This window comes from Drosophila serrata, unplaced genomic scaffold (assembly GCF_035046125.1).
Source record: "Drosophila serrata isolate PLE 108 unplaced genomic scaffold, ASM3504612v1 contig_276, whole genome shotgun sequence".
In the NCBI taxonomy this organism is placed as follows: domain Eukaryota; kingdom Metazoa; phylum Arthropoda; class Insecta; order Diptera; family Drosophilidae; genus Drosophila; species Drosophila serrata.
The window spans coordinates 5819737-5835917 of record NW_028257174.1 but is presented as its reverse complement, the minus strand read 5'-3'; the positions used below and the strand labels follow the sequence as shown (position 1 = coordinate 5835917).

The 16181-nt window shown below is 38.6% G+C and overlaps 3 protein-coding genes across 7 annotated transcripts in view; 1 reads left to right on the top strand and 2 right to left on the bottom strand.

The window, feature by feature from the left end:
- Positions 1-130: 130 nt before the first annotated feature.
- Positions 131-3990, bottom strand: LOC110179550 (uncharacterized). 2 transcript variants are annotated; one of them, XM_020947133.2, is made up of 3 exons: positions 1332-3990; positions 535-1267; positions 131-480 (listed from the first exon to the last, which is right to left on the bottom strand). In XM_020947133.2, exons 1-3 carry the CDS (start codon positions 1720-1722, stop codon positions 234-236), a joined length of 1371 nt encoding a protein of 456 aa, XP_020802792.2. In that variant the 5' UTR covers positions 1723-3990; the 3' UTR covers positions 131-233. The 2 variants fall into 2 exon arrangements, with proteins under 2 accessions (XP_020802792.2, XP_086691881.1); XM_086835755.1 differs by having other exon boundaries at positions 131-1267.
- Positions 3991-5842: 1852 nt separating this feature from the next.
- Coq7 (ubiquinone biosynthesis protein COQ7, mitochondrial) lies at positions 5843-7926 on the top strand. Its single transcript, XM_020947105.2, has 3 exons — positions 5843-6314; positions 7084-7547; positions 7607-7926. The coding sequence occupies exons 1-3, from the start codon at positions 6164-6166 to the stop codon at positions 7763-7765; spliced, it is 774 nt and encodes a 257-aa protein (XP_020802764.2). The 5' UTR covers positions 5843-6163; the 3' UTR covers positions 7766-7926.
- shf (WNT inhibitory factor 1) overlaps positions 6362-16181 on the bottom strand; it is a 38757-nt gene continuing 28937 nt past the window's right edge. Inside the window, exons 2-8 of one of the 4 annotated variants that reach the window (XM_020947101.2) lie at positions 9529-9934; positions 9206-9466; positions 8945-9139; positions 8033-8233; positions 6919-7014; positions 6663-6860; positions 6362-6590 (exon numbers count right to left, since the gene is read on the bottom strand). In XM_020947101.2, coding sequence (XP_020802760.2) covers positions 6568-6590; positions 6663-6860; positions 6919-7014; positions 8033-8233; positions 8945-9139; positions 9206-9466; positions 9529-9922 — 1368 coding nt within the window. In that variant the 5' untranslated portion in view covers positions 9923-9934 and the 3' untranslated portion in view covers positions 6362-6567. The remainder of the gene's footprint in view (positions 6591-6662; positions 6861-6918; positions 7015-8032; positions 8234-8944; positions 9140-9205; positions 9467-9528; positions 9935-16181) is intronic. The other 3 variants (XM_020947102.2, XM_020947103.2, XM_020947104.2) reach the window with 3 other exon arrangements.

Sequence of the window (16181 nt, the reverse complement as noted above, 5' to 3'; positions counted from 1 at the left end):
CTTAAATAGACAACTGTGGTGCTCCGGCTGCAGCAGCGGCACTTGTTCAAATAGTTTCCGCTTGCGGATTGATACCAGTCGCCCAACTCTACATACATAAATATTCAAAAGTGAATCAAGGTCGACGAAATACAGTTCTTGGCTGGCAGAGATTAGCTAAGTGGGTTGCCAGTACATGGAATATATTTAGTGGGTAATAAGGCATCGGCCAAGCTGCTATAGTCAGTACATTCCTATATCTCGTCCATGTAGCCGTGCTCGTAGGCATGACGCATCGTCTTGAAGATCTCCTCGTTGGCCACGTCACCGGCTATGTCCAGTGACAGCTGATGGAAGGCCGGGCCATGCATGTCCGTGTCGAAGAGTCGAGATAGCTCCGCACAGTCCGTTTCGCTGCCCAGGAGCCAGGGCATGAAGTGCATGCAGACCATGACGCCGTAGAAAGCGTAACGTTTGAAGTGAGCCTCAAAGCGCTCGAAGCTAAGGAGAGAAATGATGTGAATCAGAGAGGCTAATCTAAACTGAGCTTCCCACCTGTAGTCCGCCAGCAACTGCTCCACTCGCTCCTCACTGAGCTCCGCCTGGTTACGCCGCAGCACCAGCTCCAGCATCTCGATCATGTGCCGATGGTACTTGCGCAACAGATCCGCGAAGATCTCCTTGCGACCCTCGGATGGAGTGTTCATGTACATGAAGAAGCTCAGGTCGATGGCCGTGGTGCTGAAGCGTAGCTCCTGGAAATCAATGGCCCGAATGCTGTCCACCTTGTCATCGACGCCGTAGTGAAAGAGGACATTGTTGCGGTTGTAGTCGCCGTGAAGTATCGTTGCAAAATAACTATCCGGCTGATCTTCATCACGGGATGTGGTGCGAATCCGCTCCAACAGGTGCGTAGGATTTGCAAAATACTTTTCACGCAGTCGCTCGATGGCGGCCCCGAAGCCTTCATCCTTGTCATCTCTAAGGAGTTCGTCCTTCTTCCTGTCATAAAACTCATAGAAGCGGTCGAAGGCCACGCGATACAGAACATCAAAGATGCCCCGACCCGAACTGGAGACGAAGGGCATCTCAACGATGCCAGAGCGAAGGCGGGCATGGACCTGAGGCTGCAGGATCCGCGTCGCATAGCCCAAGGCGTGGAAGGGTCCAATCAGACCCACCATGGCCTCCAGCTGGTCCCGACGCAGCGTCAATCGTGGTCCCAGCTGATAGCCATCGCCCTTGAGATGCTTGAGAGCCAGCACGGATTCGCGACCACTACCTAGGCCTGGGAGTTGAGAGAAATAGAGAGGATTAGAGGGAGTCTTTCCAAACAATGCGAGACGACCCACCATCGACCTGGCCGAACTTGGCGTAGTAGCAGCGCGGCACCCAGTTGCTCACCACATCGCTGGCCAGGTGGCTCGCCCTTAACAGGTGCTCGTAGGCTGGCAGGATCTCGGCATAGGCGAAGCTCTCGTTGCCGAACTGAATGTACGAGTTGCTGCTCTCCCGAAATTCCTCCGTGCCCTTCATGAATTTCACCAGTACCACTTCTGTTTGCTTGCGGTCAGCAATGCTCAGTTCAAGCTGCACCGTGTACAGGGCGGACATGAAGCCGTCTAGCCCATTGGAGCACTCCACGCTGTGCGCCTCCAGCTCAGCACCAGAGCCGAAATACTTGAAGATATCGTACACCAGGTAGCGCTCAATGAAGGCCAACTGCTGCTGCTGCGTCGACATTTTGCCTGCAAACTGGATGAGTGTCTGGAACTTGCACGTACTTAAATAATGGTTGCTCCGCCAATTGAATGAACCAACGCCCCACAGCTAACTGCTGATCGCACTGCGATTGTGCCGCCTAAAAGCGACAGATGCACTCGCCAATTGGACAATCTGGGATGATCTTGATGAAATATAATCCATATACAAGATCAAGGGACACGTAAGCAGACTCCTTCAAGGGTGAATATAATCTTTAGCGGCTTTGTTTTGTGCCTTTTTGAATTTTTCGACCATGGATCAGCTGACTGGTGTAACTATCGATAGGCCATCGCTACATTGATCGGCCAGGGCCGATTTAAATGTGCCTTAAACGAACTAAAGTTAATCAAATGCATTTAATTCTTTTGATTAACCTTTATAAAATAATACGAACAAAATAAACATAAACAAAAACATCAGCCAGCAACCATCAGCAGCGATCAGCTGTTGGCTTTCATAGATGCATGCTTATAACGGATGTTTACCATTTTTCAGGAAGGCATATTTGTTGTTGTATTTGTTCTTTTTCGTGTCTAATGTGCGCTTTAGCTTAATAAATTCAACCATCGTAAGACGACTGTACACCAGGCAAACATAAACAGCAGGCAGCAACCCAACAGCAGAACACTCCTGCTAATAACGGATCTTCTCTCCCTTCCAAATCAATTTCCAATGCATTAGGCTACTTGCTTAACCCTCTACCGCATACAAGGCGATATATGGCCGTTCATTTTGAATAATATTTTGTTGTCATAAAACGGTACATACGCTAAGCTATTAATTTATGTTAAGCCTTTGGAAGCCATCATCTTTATCCGCCAAGCCTCGCCTACTATTAATTTATCCTAAATAAATACATATTTACATACAACAAATATTTTGCACAATTATTTTTATGCACCTGCAGTGTAGGGTTAAATTGATCTGAGCTTATAACGGATCTCTATCTTCTCTCCCTTCCAAATCAATTTCCAGTGCATTAGGCTGCTTGCTTAACCCTCTACCGCATACAAGGCGATATATGGCCGTTCATTTTCAATTATATTTTATTCTCATTAAACGGCATATACGCTAAGCTATTAATTTATGTTAAACCTTTGGAAGCCATCATCTTGATCCGCCAGACCACGCCTACTGTTAATGTGACCTAAATAAATACATATTTATATACAAAAAATATTTTGCGCAATTATATCTGCACACCTGCAGTATAGGGTTAAATTGACCTGAATTCGTCTGCTGTTAACCCTCTACCGCATACAAGGCGATATATGGCCGTTCATTTAAAATAATATTTTGTTGTCATAAAACGGCACATACGCTAAGTTATTAATTTATTTTAAACCTTTGGTAGCAATCATCTTTATCCGCCAAGCCTCGCCTACTATTAATTTAACCTAAATAAATACATATTTACATACAACAAATATTTTGCTCAATTATTTTTATGAACCTGCAGTGTAGGGTTAAATTGCTCTTAGTTCATAACGGATCTCTATCACTTTCCAGGATATTTCCCCTCCCATGATTAACATAGCCGGTCGGCTGCTTGCTAAATGTTGTGCGTTCCTGGTGTTCAAACATGGTGTTTAAACCAATTTGTATGGCGAATTTCGTCAAGCTGTGGCATAATTGTTGTTGTATTTGTTGTTATTTGCGTCTTTAGCTTAATAAATTCAACCATCGTAAGACGACAGTACACCAGGCAAACATAAACAGCAGGCAGCAACCCAGCAGCAGAACATGCCTGCTAATAACGGATCTTCTCTCCCTCTTCTCACTCTCTCTTCTCAATTTCCAGTGCACTAGGCTAATTGCTTAACCCTCTACCGCATACAAGGCGATATATGGCCGTTCATTTTCAATTATATTTTATTCTCATTAAACGGCATATACGCTAAGCTATTAATTTATGTTAAACCTTTGGAAGCCATCATCTTGATCCGCCAGACCACGCCTACTGTTAATGTGACCTAAATAAATACATATTTATATACAAAAAATATTTTGCGCAATTATATCTGCACACCTGCAGTATAGGGTTAAATTGACCTGAATTCGTCTGCTGTTAACCCTCTACCGCATACAAGGCGATATATGGCCGTTCATTTAAAATAATATTTTGTTGTCATAAAACGGCACATACGCTAAGCTATTAATTTATTTTAAACCTTTGGAAGCAATCATCTTTATCCGCCAAGCCTCGCCTACTATTAATTTAACCTAAATAAATACATATTTACATACAACAAATATTTTGCTCAATTATTTTTATGAACCTGCAGTGTAGGGTTAAATTGCTCTTAGTTCATAACGGATCTCTATCACTTTCCAGGATATTTCCCCTCCCATGATTAACATAGCCGGTCGGCTGCTTGCTAAATGTTGTGCGTTCCTGGTGTTCAAACATGGTGTTTAAACCAATTTGTATGGCGAATTTCGTCAAGCTGTGGCATAATTGTTGTTGTATTTGTTGTTATTTGCGTCTTTAGCTTAATAAATTCAACCATCGTAAGACGACTGTACACCAGGCAAACATAAACAGCAGGCAGCAACCCAGCAGCAGAACATGCCTGCTAATAACGGATCTTCTCTCCCTCTTCTCACTCTCTCTTCTCAATTTCCAGTGCACTAGGCTAATTGCTTAACCCTCTACCGCATACAAGGCGATATATGGCCGTTCATTTTCAATTATATTTTATTCTCATTAAACGGCATATACGCTAAGCTATTAATTTATGTTAAACCTTTGGAAGCCATCATCTTGATCCGCCAGACCACGCCTACTGTTAATGTGACCTAAATAAATACATATTTATATACAAAAAATATTTTGCGCAATTATATCTGCACACCTGCAGTATAGGGTTAAATTGACCTGAATTCGTCTGCTGTTAACCCTCTACCGCATACAAGGCGATATATGGCCGTTCATTTAAAATAATATTTTGTTGTCATAAAACGGCACATACGCTAAGTTATTAATTTATTTTAAACCTTTGGTAGCAATCATCTTTATCCGCCAAGCCTCGCCTACTATTAATTTAACCTAAATAAATACATATTTACATACAATAAATATTTTGCTCAATTATTTTTATGCACCTGCAGTGTAGGGTTAAATTGCTCTTAGTTCATAACGGATCTCTATCACTTTCCAGGATATTTCCCCTCCCATGATTAACATAGCCGGTCGGCTGCTTGCTAAATGTTGTGCGTTCCTGGTGTTCAAACATGGTGTTTAAACCAATTTGTATGGCGAATTTCGTCAAGCTGTGGCATAATTGTTGTTGTATTTGTTGTTATTTGCGTCTTTAGCTTAATAAATTCAACCATCGTAAGACGACAGTACACCAGGCAAACATAAACAGCAGGCAGCAACCCAGCAGCAGAACATGCCTGCTAATAACGGATCTTCTCTCCCTCTTCTCACTCTCTCTTCTCAATTTCCAGTGCACTAGGCTAATTGCTTAACCCTCTACCGCATACAAGGCGATATATGGCCGTTCATTTTCAATTATATTTTATTCTCATTAAACGGCATATACGCTAAGCTATTAATTTATGTTAAACCTTTGGAAGCCATCATCTTGATCCGCCAGACCACGCCTACTGTTAATGTGACCTAAATAAATACATATTTATATACAAAAAATATTTTGCGCAATTATATCTGCACACCTGCAGTATAGGGTTAAATTGACCTGAATTCGTCTGCTGTTAACCCTCTACCGCATACAAGGCGATATATGGCCGTTCATTTAAAATAATATTTTGTTGTCATAAAACGGCACATACGCTAAGTTATTAATTTATTTTAAACCTTTGGAAGCAATCATCTTTATCCGCCAAGCCTCGCCTACTATTAATTTAACCTAAATAAATACATATTTACATACAAAAAATATTGTCCGCAATTATTTTTATGCACCTCCAGTGTAGGGTTAAATTAATCTGAGCTTATAACTGATCTCTATCACTTTCCAGTACATTTCCCCTCCGATGATTTACGTAGCCGATCGGCTGCTTGTTAAATGTTATGGGTACCTGGTGAGCAAATATTGTTTTTGAGTTATTTATAAGGCGATATAAATTAAATTTTTTGGTTTAATTGTGATTTATTTAAGCTTTAATTTGACTAAAAAGAAATCATATAAAAATACAGATATAAAGTTTCAAAATTTCAGGGCATAAGCTAAACAAAAAATCTGGTAAATCTATATTAATCATCACCATTAAAATCCACATTAATAAATAGTAAAATATTGTTTTGAATTTTGTATTATTTTTAATCGGGCAAACAAACATGTGTTCACACATCAATTTCACTCCGCCAATGTGGTTGTCTATCCCTGGTTAGGCTACAAAAACATCGATAGATCGGACAGACTTTGAAATAATCAAATATTTATAAATATCGATGACATTGATGATATCGATAGTACTCGATGTTTTTTTTTGCAGCCCTAGCTTGTGCGTAATAAACACAGGAATTTCGCCGGATCAGTTTTATTTACTATATTTTTTTTGTTGCATTTTGTGGCCTTTGAAAAGCTCGTGCAATATAATGGGTAAGTGTAACCCAAAGAGCCCGAGAGTGTAAACATCCGCCGACCTATCAACTCTTAGATTTTGTTTTAATTTAAAAATGTTTAAATTACAAAAAAATTTTATCACAATTAGAATTATTTTCGATTCATCCTTTTTGTCGCTGTTGTGGTTGTTGTTGTTGCTTTTATTAGAATTAGTGTTGCAACTTGCAAGTGTTAAATGAAGATTACTATAGATGGTGTGCGTGCGCCTCCACTCGGGTCAACATCGTTCTCAGTGGGCATGACTCCGATTGCCTGTAATGGAGGGAGTAAGGGGAATTGTAAAGTGGATCAGGACGCAGGATCAGGAGAAGCTGGAGCACTTACGGCCGTTGCAGTGTCGACCATAGAAGCCCGGATGACACTTGCAGCGCTTCTGGGAAAGGCAGACACCGTTGCGGCACTTGCAGATGGAGCGCTGCTTGCGCCCGATCTCGCAGTGATCGCCACGGAGTCCGTTGGGACAGCGGCACTTGTTGTTGCCGATGCAGCGGCCCTCGTTCTTGCACGGTATCACGCACTTGGCTGTGTCGAGGTATTGCGATTAGGATGGGGATCGCTTTGGTCGTATTATTCTACTCACAGTACTCGCAGCGCAGGCCGTAGTAACCCTTTGAGCACTGGCACTTGTCCTTCTGTATACACTTGCCGCCATTCTGGCACTTGTCCTTGCAAATACCTAGAGGAGGGCAGGGACAACCGAATGATTGGTTTACAGTTTATACTATATCTATATCCTTTTTTATAGCCGCAATGCTGAAAGGGCTTCCCCGCCTGCTACCCGCACGTTGCCTCAGCTCGACAGCTGGAGGAGCAGCCACGGGCGCAGCGACAACGCCACTACGCCCACGTCCAAATACCCTCACCGACGAGATCATACGCGTCGATCATGCCGGCGAATTAGGCGCTGATCGTATTTATGCCGGCCAAATGGCCATTCTAGGCAACGGACCAATGGGCAAGACAATCGGTCACATGTGGGAGCAGGAGAAGGAGCACCGCCGGCAGTTCGAGCAGCTCATTCAGCAGCATCGCGTCCGTCCAACCATAATGACGCCGCTGTGGAACGTGGCCGGGTTCATGCTGGGCGCCGGAACCGCTCTGATGGGAGAGAAGGCGGCTATGGCCTGTACGGTGGCCGTAGAGACTGTGATTGTGGAGCACTATAACGACCAGCTGCGCCAGATTATGGACTCACCCAACCCGGATAAGGTAAGCCACAAGCACAAGGCAAAAAGATGGCTCGGAAATTAACCTGAAACCTTTTACAGGAGCTGCTACAGACAATCACCAAATTCCGGGACGAGGAGCAGGAGCACCACGACACCGGCATCGATTGCGGGGCCGAGCAGGCGCCCTTTTACCAGGCCATGACCGAGGTGATTAAATTTGGTTGCAAGACGGCCATAGCCATCTCGAAGAAGATTTAAGCGGCCGCGAGCTAAGGAGTACTCCTTCTTGTATATACCAAAATAAGGAACACTCGTTCCATTCTGTTCTGTGGTCTCTTCGCCGTGGTGTTAAGCATTAAAAATATTTTGTAGGACAAATCCGAAATGAAATGTTGCGTAAATTTATATATATTATCAAAGACTCTTCTGTTTCTATTTCCCATTGTATTGGTCCGATTTATCAGTTTAAGTGGAGTATCTCCCATCCGAAATATTATCTAAATATAGCATAATCTCTGTACTCACCGCCTTCGCACTGGGTGCCCTGGTATCCCTCCGGACAGGTACAGACCGAGGGTGCCGTGCAGTTGCCACCGTTGAGGCACTGCGGAAAGCAAAAGGCCGTCTCACAGTACTTGCCCGTATATCCGACGTTGCACTTGCAGATGTGACGCTCGTCGCAATAGCCATTCTTGCCGCACTTCAAGCTGCATTCTGGATCGGGAGCTTAAGTTTTTTTAGTTTAGTTCAATCGTTCGCAGTCACGTTCGCCATATAATAACACACACATTTAACACTCAGGGTCACCCCATAGCATATCGGAGGAAGGGAGCAGCACTGAGAGCGTGCGGAAAGTAGGAGTTCGGATACATAGATTTCAACATGGGATAGGGAATCAAAGCCTCGAATCCTTATGGGGGATTCAAAGAGAGGAATATGTTCCTTTGAATGGACTGACTGATTTCAATGAACAAGGTACTCTGGGAACACTCTGGCTCAGATCAAAGAGAATCCCATAACTTTATATTCAATTAGAGAGTAGCCGTATTCGGATATTCCCCTTCCTGGATAAGAGGCACTTGTTGGAAATGGGTGGAGTGAAAAAAGGGGGAGAAAGCTGGACGCGGAAAAGCCGTGAAAAGCGACTACAAGGCAAGGGGTATGGACAAAGACGATAAAAAAGAACAAGATACATAATGCCGTAGCATCTTGTTGCAGTCGAAATGCATCTTATTCTAAGTATTGTCTTTGGTGTGGCTATGGAATGGACTGGGGCATATGGATGGGGCATGCATGGGCTGGGTGTGGGTGTAGGTGTGGGGGTGTACAGCGCTCAGGGAGCAGACGGATGGGAAGGTGTGCACAACAAAATGTAGATGCTAAATTATACAATTAATAACTAGATAAAAGCATTGCTTGATATTTCATATACACTACCTTGCAAAGTTGTTAGTGAAGTAGGGTTGGAAGCGTCTATATCATACACACCTCTGTGGGCGCATTCCTTTTTGAAGTTGAGGCGTATAGGTGTGCCCGAGAGCGGCTTGTTGTGGCGCGTCTGGATCTTGAGGCCGACGTTGAAGGACGCGGTGCCGGAGCTGTTGCCGGTGCAGGGCAGGAATATGCTAAAATCTGGCCACCAATAATCCTCAATCAAAATTCATGTTCTCCTCTTCTGACAATCCCTGATTTACATACTCTTCTGCTCCTGCGGTATGCGTCCGCTCTTTCGGATGGATAGCGTCGGTGCCTTCAGTATGCTGTCGTCCATCGTCTGCAGTCGATCAAAGTCATAAAAGTACTTGCGCCTTGCACCCGACTTCCAGGTGAAATTCACGTAGTTCACCTCCGACGGGATGACCAGGAAGTTATACAGTGTGGTGTCGCGCAGATCGTTGGTCACACGCCCATTGTGTATGGCATACAGTTTCTCCGAGTATCCTTGGGGAAAGTAAAGCGCTGCAGGGGGAGAAATTAATAGACATTAGAGAAAATATAGATTTATGATTGCGTGCCCTCACCGGTTAGCATCTTGAGCTGCTGCTCGTTGATCCACAATGAGATGCCGTTCTCCTCGCGGTTATGTCGGTGACTACCGCCACCATTTCCACTGCCTCCAGCAGCTGCACCTCCTCCTCCTCCATTGCCGCCGCCGTTTTGCTGTTTTTTACGCTGCCCCCTCCGCGGCTGATGGCTTACAACCATGCCGCTATCGTTGTCTCCAAAGTTGTCCAGGCCATCGCTGGTGTTGCCATGACTCTCCTCCGAGCTAGCTGAGTCCGATCTTCTGTTATTATTATTATTATTCCGATTGTGGTGCTGGCGGCACTCGAGCTGGCCGATGCAGAGGAGCGTGTGCACGATCAGCACCAGATAGAACCACTTGACCAGGCAACCGAAGCTCTGATGTGTCATCTTTATCCGCAGCTGCCAAAAGCAAACAAAAAAGCAGAAATCGAGATTTTAATTAAAATCAAAAAGGAATGCTAAAATAGATCAGTCAAAAATCTATTGATTTACAAATCTTCGTTAATAATTCGTTAATAAATCTGCATACTCAGTTTAAAATGTAAAAAACTGAAACATTTTGCAAACTTTTAAGATGTAACCCCTTATTTTTATTTTCTTTTTTTATTTTTATTTATTTATTTTATTTTTTTTCAAAAAATGGCTTTTTTGGCTTAGCTATGAGATTTTGAAACTTCGATAGTCATATAAAAATAATTCCTAAATTTATACCTATTTTAATACCTTTTAGGATATTTTCATTTTAGTCAGATGCTTGCAACACAGTGAAGGAGGCATTTCCGATTCCATTTCCATTTTATATATATTCTTGATCAGTATCAACAGGCGAATCTTTCTAGCCATCTCCGGCAGAAAAACATTTTTTTCAGAATGTTCCATTTTTTGAAAAAAAGGAAAGGGGTTACATCGTAAAAATTTACAAAAATGTTAATTTTTTTACATTTTAAACAGAGTATGCAGATTTATTAACGAGTTAAAAACTAGCACAGAACAGCTTTCCGATTTAAAATTAATGCCTTTTTGGCTTAGCTATGAGATTTTGAAACTTCGATAGTCATATAAAAATAATTCCTAAATTTATACCTATTTTAATACCTTTTAGGATATTTTCATTTTAGTCAGATGCTTGCAACACAGTAAAGGAGGCATTTCCGACCCTATATTTTATATATGTTCTTGATCAGTATCAACAGGCGAATCTTTCTAGCCATCTCCGGCAGAAAAACATTTTTTTCAGAATGTTCCATTTTTTGAAAAAAAGGAAAGGGGTTACATCGTTAAAATTTGCAAAAATGTTCATTTTTGTACATTTTAAACAGAGTATGCAGATTTATTAACGAGTTAAAAACTAGCACAGAACAGCTTTCCGATTTAAAATTAATGCCTTTTTGGCTTAGCTATGAGATTTTGAAACTTCGATAGTCATATAAAAATAATTCCTAAATTTATACCTATTTTAATACCTTTTAGGATATTTTCATTTTAGTCAGATGCTTGCAACACAGTGAAGGAGGCATTTCCGACCCTATATTTTATATATATTCTTGACCAATATCAACAGGCGAATCTTTCTAGCCATATCCGGCAGAAAAACATTTTTTTCAGAAATGCTCCATTTTTTGAAAAAAAGGAAAGGGGTTACATCGTTAAAATTTGCAAAAATGTTCATTTTTTTACATTTTAAACAGAGTATGCAGATTTATTAACGAGTTAAAAACTAGCACAGAACAGCTTTCCGATTTAAATTTAATGCCTTTTTGGCTTAGCTATGAGATTTTGAAACTTCGATAGTCATATAAAAATAATTCCTAAATTTATACCTATTTTAATACCTTTTAGGATATTTTCATTTTAGTCAGATGCTTGCAACACAGTGAAGGAGGCATTTCCGACCCTATATTTTATATATATTCTTGATCAGTATCAACAGGCGAATCTTTCTAGCCATCTCCGGCAGAAAAACATTTTTTTCAGAATGTTCCATTTTTTGAAAAAAAGGAAAGGGGTTACATCGTAAAAATTTACAAAAATGTTAATTTTTTTACATTTTAAACAGAGTATGCAGATTTATTAACGAGTTAAAAACTAGCACAGAACAGCTTTCCGATTTAAAATTAATGCCTTTTTGGCTTAGCTATGAGATTTTGAAACTTCGATAGTCATATAAAAATAATTCCTAAATTTATACCTATTTTAATACCTTTTAGGATATTTTCATTTTAGTCAGATGCTTGCAACACAGTGAAGGAGGCATTTCCGATTCCATTTCCATTTTATATATATTCTTGATCAGTATCAACAGGCGAATCTTTCTAGCCATCTCCGGCAGAAAAACATTTTTTTCAGAATGTTCCATTTTTTGAAAAAAAGGAAAGGGGTTACATCGTAAAAATTTACAAAAATGTTAATTTTTTTACATTTTAAACAGAGTATGCAGATTTATTAACGAGTTAAAAACTAGCACAGAACAGCTTTCCGATTTAAAATTAATGCCTTTTTGGCTTAGCTATGAGATTTTGAAACTTCGATAGTCATATAAAAATAATTCCTAAATTTATACCTATTTTAATACCTTTTAGGATATTTTCATTTTAGTCAGATGCTTGCAACACAGTGAAGGAGGCATTTCCGACCCTATATTTTATATATATTCTTGACCAATATCAACAGGCGAATCTTTCTAGCCATATCCGGCAGAAAAACATTTTTTTCAGAAATGCTCCATTTTTTGAAAAAAAGGAAAGGGGTTACATCGTTAAAATTTGCAAAAATGTTCATTTTTTTACATTTTAAACAGAGTATGCAGATTTATTAACGAGTTAAAAACTAGCACAGAACAGCTTTCCGATTTAAATTTAATGCCTTTTTGGCTTAGCTATGAGATTTTGAAACTTCGATAGTCATATAAAAATAATTCCTAAATTTATACCTATTTTAATACCTTTTAGGATATTTTCATTTTAGTCAGATGCTTGCAACACAGTGAAGGAGGCATTTCCGACCCTATATTTTATATATATTCTTGATCAGTATCAACAGGCGAATCTTTCTAGCCATCTCCGGCAGAAAAACATTTTTTTCAGAATGTTCCATTTTTTGAAAAAAAGGAAAGGGGTTACATCGTTAAAATTTGCAAAAATGTTCATTTTTTTACATTTTAAACTGAGTATGCAGATTTATTAACGAGTTAAAAACTAGCACAGAACAGCTTTCCGATTTAAATTTAATGCCTTTTTGGCTTAGCTATGAGATTTTGAAACTTCGATAGTCATATAAAAATAATTCCTAAATTTATACCTATTTTAATACCTTTTAGGATATTTTCATTTTAGTCAGATGCTTGCAACACAGTGAAGGAGGCATTTCCGACCCTATATTTTATATATATTCTTGATCAGTATCAACAGGCGAATCTTCCTAGCCATCTCCGGCAGAAAAACATTTTTTTCAGAATGTTCCATTTTTTGAAAAAAGGAAAGGGGTTACATCGTTAAAATTTGCAAAAATGTACATTTTTGTACATTTTAAACAGAGTATGCAGATTTATTAACGAGTTAAAAACTAGCACAGAACAGCTTTCCGATTTAAAATTAATGCCTTTTTGGCTTAGCTATGAGATTTTGAAACTTCGATAGTCATATAAAAATAATTCCTAAATTTATACCTATTTTAATACCTTTTAGGATATTTTCATTTTAGTCAGATGCTTGCAACACAGTGAAGGAGGCATTTCCGATTCCATTTCCATTTTATATATATTCTTGATCAGTATCAACAGGCGAATCTTTCTAGCCATCTCCGGCAGAAAAACATTTTTTTCAGAATGTTCCATTTTTTGAAAAAAAGGAAAGGGGTTACATCGTTAAAATTTGCAAAAATGTTCATTTTTTTACATTTTAAACTGAGTATGCAGATTTATTAACGAGTTAAAAACTAGCACAGAACAGCTTTCCGATTTAAATTTAATGCCTTTTTGGCTTAGCTATGAGATTTTGAAACTTCGATAGTCATATAAAAATAATTCCTAAATTTATACCTATTTTAATACCTTTTAGGATATTTTCATTTTAGTCAGATGCTTGCAACACAGTGAAGGAGGCATTTCCGACCCTATATTTTATATATATTCTTGATCAGTATCAACAGGCGAATCTTTCTAGCCATCTCCGGCAGAAAAACATTTTTTTCAGAATGTTCCATTTTTTGAAAAAAAGGAAAGGGGTTACATCGTTAAAATTTGCAAAAACGTTCATTTTTTTACATTTTAAACTGAGTATGCAGATTTATTAACGAGTTAAAAACTAGCACAGAACAGCTTTCCGATTTAAATTTAATGCCTTTTTGGCTTAGCTATGAGATTTTGAAACTTCGATAGTCATATAAAAATAATTCCTAAATTTATACCTATTTTAATACCTTTTAGGATATTTTCATTTTAGTCAGATGCTTGCAACACAGTGAAGGAGGCATTTCCGACCCTATATTTTATATATATTCTTGATCAGTATCAACAGGCGAATCTTCCTAGCCATCTCCGGCAGAAAAACATTTTTTTCAGAATGTTCCATTTTTTGAAAAAAGGAAAGGGGTTACATCGTTAAAATTTGCAAAAATGTACATTTTTGTACATTTTAAACAGAGTATGCAGATTTATTAACGAGTTAAAAACTAGCACAGAACAGCTTTCCGATTTAAAATTAATGCCTTTTTGGCTTAGCTATGAGATTTTGAAACTTCGATAGTCATATAAAAATAATTCCTAAATTTATACCTATTTTAATACCTTTTAGGATATTTTCATTTTAGTCAGATGCTTGCAACACAGTGAAGGAGGCATTTCCGATTCCATTTCCATTTTATATATATTCTTGATCAGTATCAACAGGCGAATCTTTCTAGCCATCTCCGGCAGAAAAACATTTTTTTCAGAATGTTCCATTTTTTGAAAAAAAGGAAAGGGGTTACATCGTTAAAATTTGCAAAAACGTTCATTTTTTTACATTTTAAACTGAGTATGCAGATTTATTAACGAGTTAAAAACTAGCACAGAACAGCTTTCCGATTTAAATTTAATGCCTTTTTGGCTTAGCTATGAGATTTTGAAACTTCGATAGTCATATAAAAATAATTCCTAAATTTATACCTATTTTAATACCTTTTAGGATATTTTCATTTTAGTCAGATGCTTGCAACACAGTGAAGGAGGCATTTCCGACCCTATATTTTATATATATTCTTGATCAGTATCAACAGGCGAATCTTCCTAGCCATCTCCGGCAGAAAAACATTTTTTTCAGAATGTTCCATTTTTTGAAAAAAAGGAAAGGGGTTACATCGTTAAAATTTGCAAAAATGTACATTTTTGTACATTTTAAACAGAGTATGCAGATTTATTAACGAGTTAAAAACTAGCACAGAACAGCTTTCCGATTTAAAATTAATGCCTTTTTGGCTTAGCTATGAGATTTTGAAACTTCGATAGTCATATAAAAATAATTCCTAAATTTATACCTATTTTAATACCTTTTAGGATATTTTCATTTTAGTCAGATGCTTGCAACACAGTGAAGGAGGCATTTCCGACCCTATATTTTATATATATTCTTGATCAGTATCAACAGGCGAATCTTTCTAGCCATCTCCGGCAGAAAAACATTTTTTTCAGAATGTTCCATTTTTTGAAAAAAAGGAAAGGGGTTACATCGTTAAAATTTGCAAAAATGTTCATTTTTTTACATTTTAAACTGAGTATGCAGATTTATTAACGAGTTAAAAACTAGCACAGAACAGCTTTCCGATTTAAATTTAATGCCTTTTTGGCTTAGCTATGAGATTTTGAAACTTCGATAGTCATATAAAAATAATTCCTAAATTTATACCTATTTTAATACCTTTTAGGATATTTTCATTTTAGTCAGATGCTTGCAACACAGTGAAGGAGGCATTTCCGACCCTATATTTTATATATATTCTTGATCAGTATCAACAGGCGAATCTTTCTAGCCATCTCCGGCAGAAAAACATTTTTTTCAGAATGTTCCATTTTTTGAAAAAAAGGAAAGGGGTTACATCGTTAAAATTTGCAAAAACGTTCATTTTTTTACATTTTAAACTGAGTATGCAGATTTATTAACGAGTTAAAAACTAGCACAGAACAGCTTTCCGATTTAAATTTAATGCCTTTTTGGCTTAGCTATGAGATTTTGAAACTTCGATAGTCATATAAAAATAATTCCTAAATTTATACCTATTTTAATACCTTTTAGGATATTTTCATTTTAGTCAGATGCTTGCAACACAGTGAAGGAGGCATTTCCGACCCTATATTTTATATATATTCTTGATCAGTATCAACAGGCGAATCTTCCTAGCCATCTCCGGCAGAAAAACATTTTTTTCAGAATGTTCCATTTTTTGAAAAAAGGAAAGGGGTTACATCGTTAAAATTTGCAAAAATGTACATTTTTGTACATTTTAAACAGAGTATGCAGATTTATTAACGAGTTAAAAACTAGCACAGAACAGCTTTCCGATTTAAAATTAATGCCTTTTTGGCTTAGCTATGAGATTTTGAAACTTCGATAGTCATATAAAAATAATTCCTAAATTTATACCTATTTTAATACCTTTTAGGATATTTTCATTT

Bases quoted from the DNA above. Each gene is read 5' to 3' on its own strand.
- LOC110179550 (XM_086835755.1), bottom strand. From the start codon at position 1,722: ATGTCGACGCAGCAGCAGCAGTTGGCCTTCATTGAGCGCTACCTGGTG. The intron at 1,268-1,331 runs GTGGGTCGTCTC...CTCAACTCCCAG, and splicing joins CAAGTTCGGCCAGGTCGATG to GCCTAGGTAGTGGTCGCGAA.
- Coq7 (XM_020947105.2), top strand. From the start codon at position 6,164: ATGACATTGATGATATCGATAGTACTCGATGTTTTTTTTTGCAGCCCT. The intron at 6,315-7,083 runs GTAAGTGTAACC...CCTTTTTTATAG, and splicing joins AAGCTCGTGCAATATAATGG to CCGCAATGCTGAAAGGGCTT. The intron at 7,548-7,606 runs GTAAGCCACAAG...AACCTTTTACAG, and splicing joins ACTCACCCAACCCGGATAAG to GAGCTGCTACAGACAATCAC.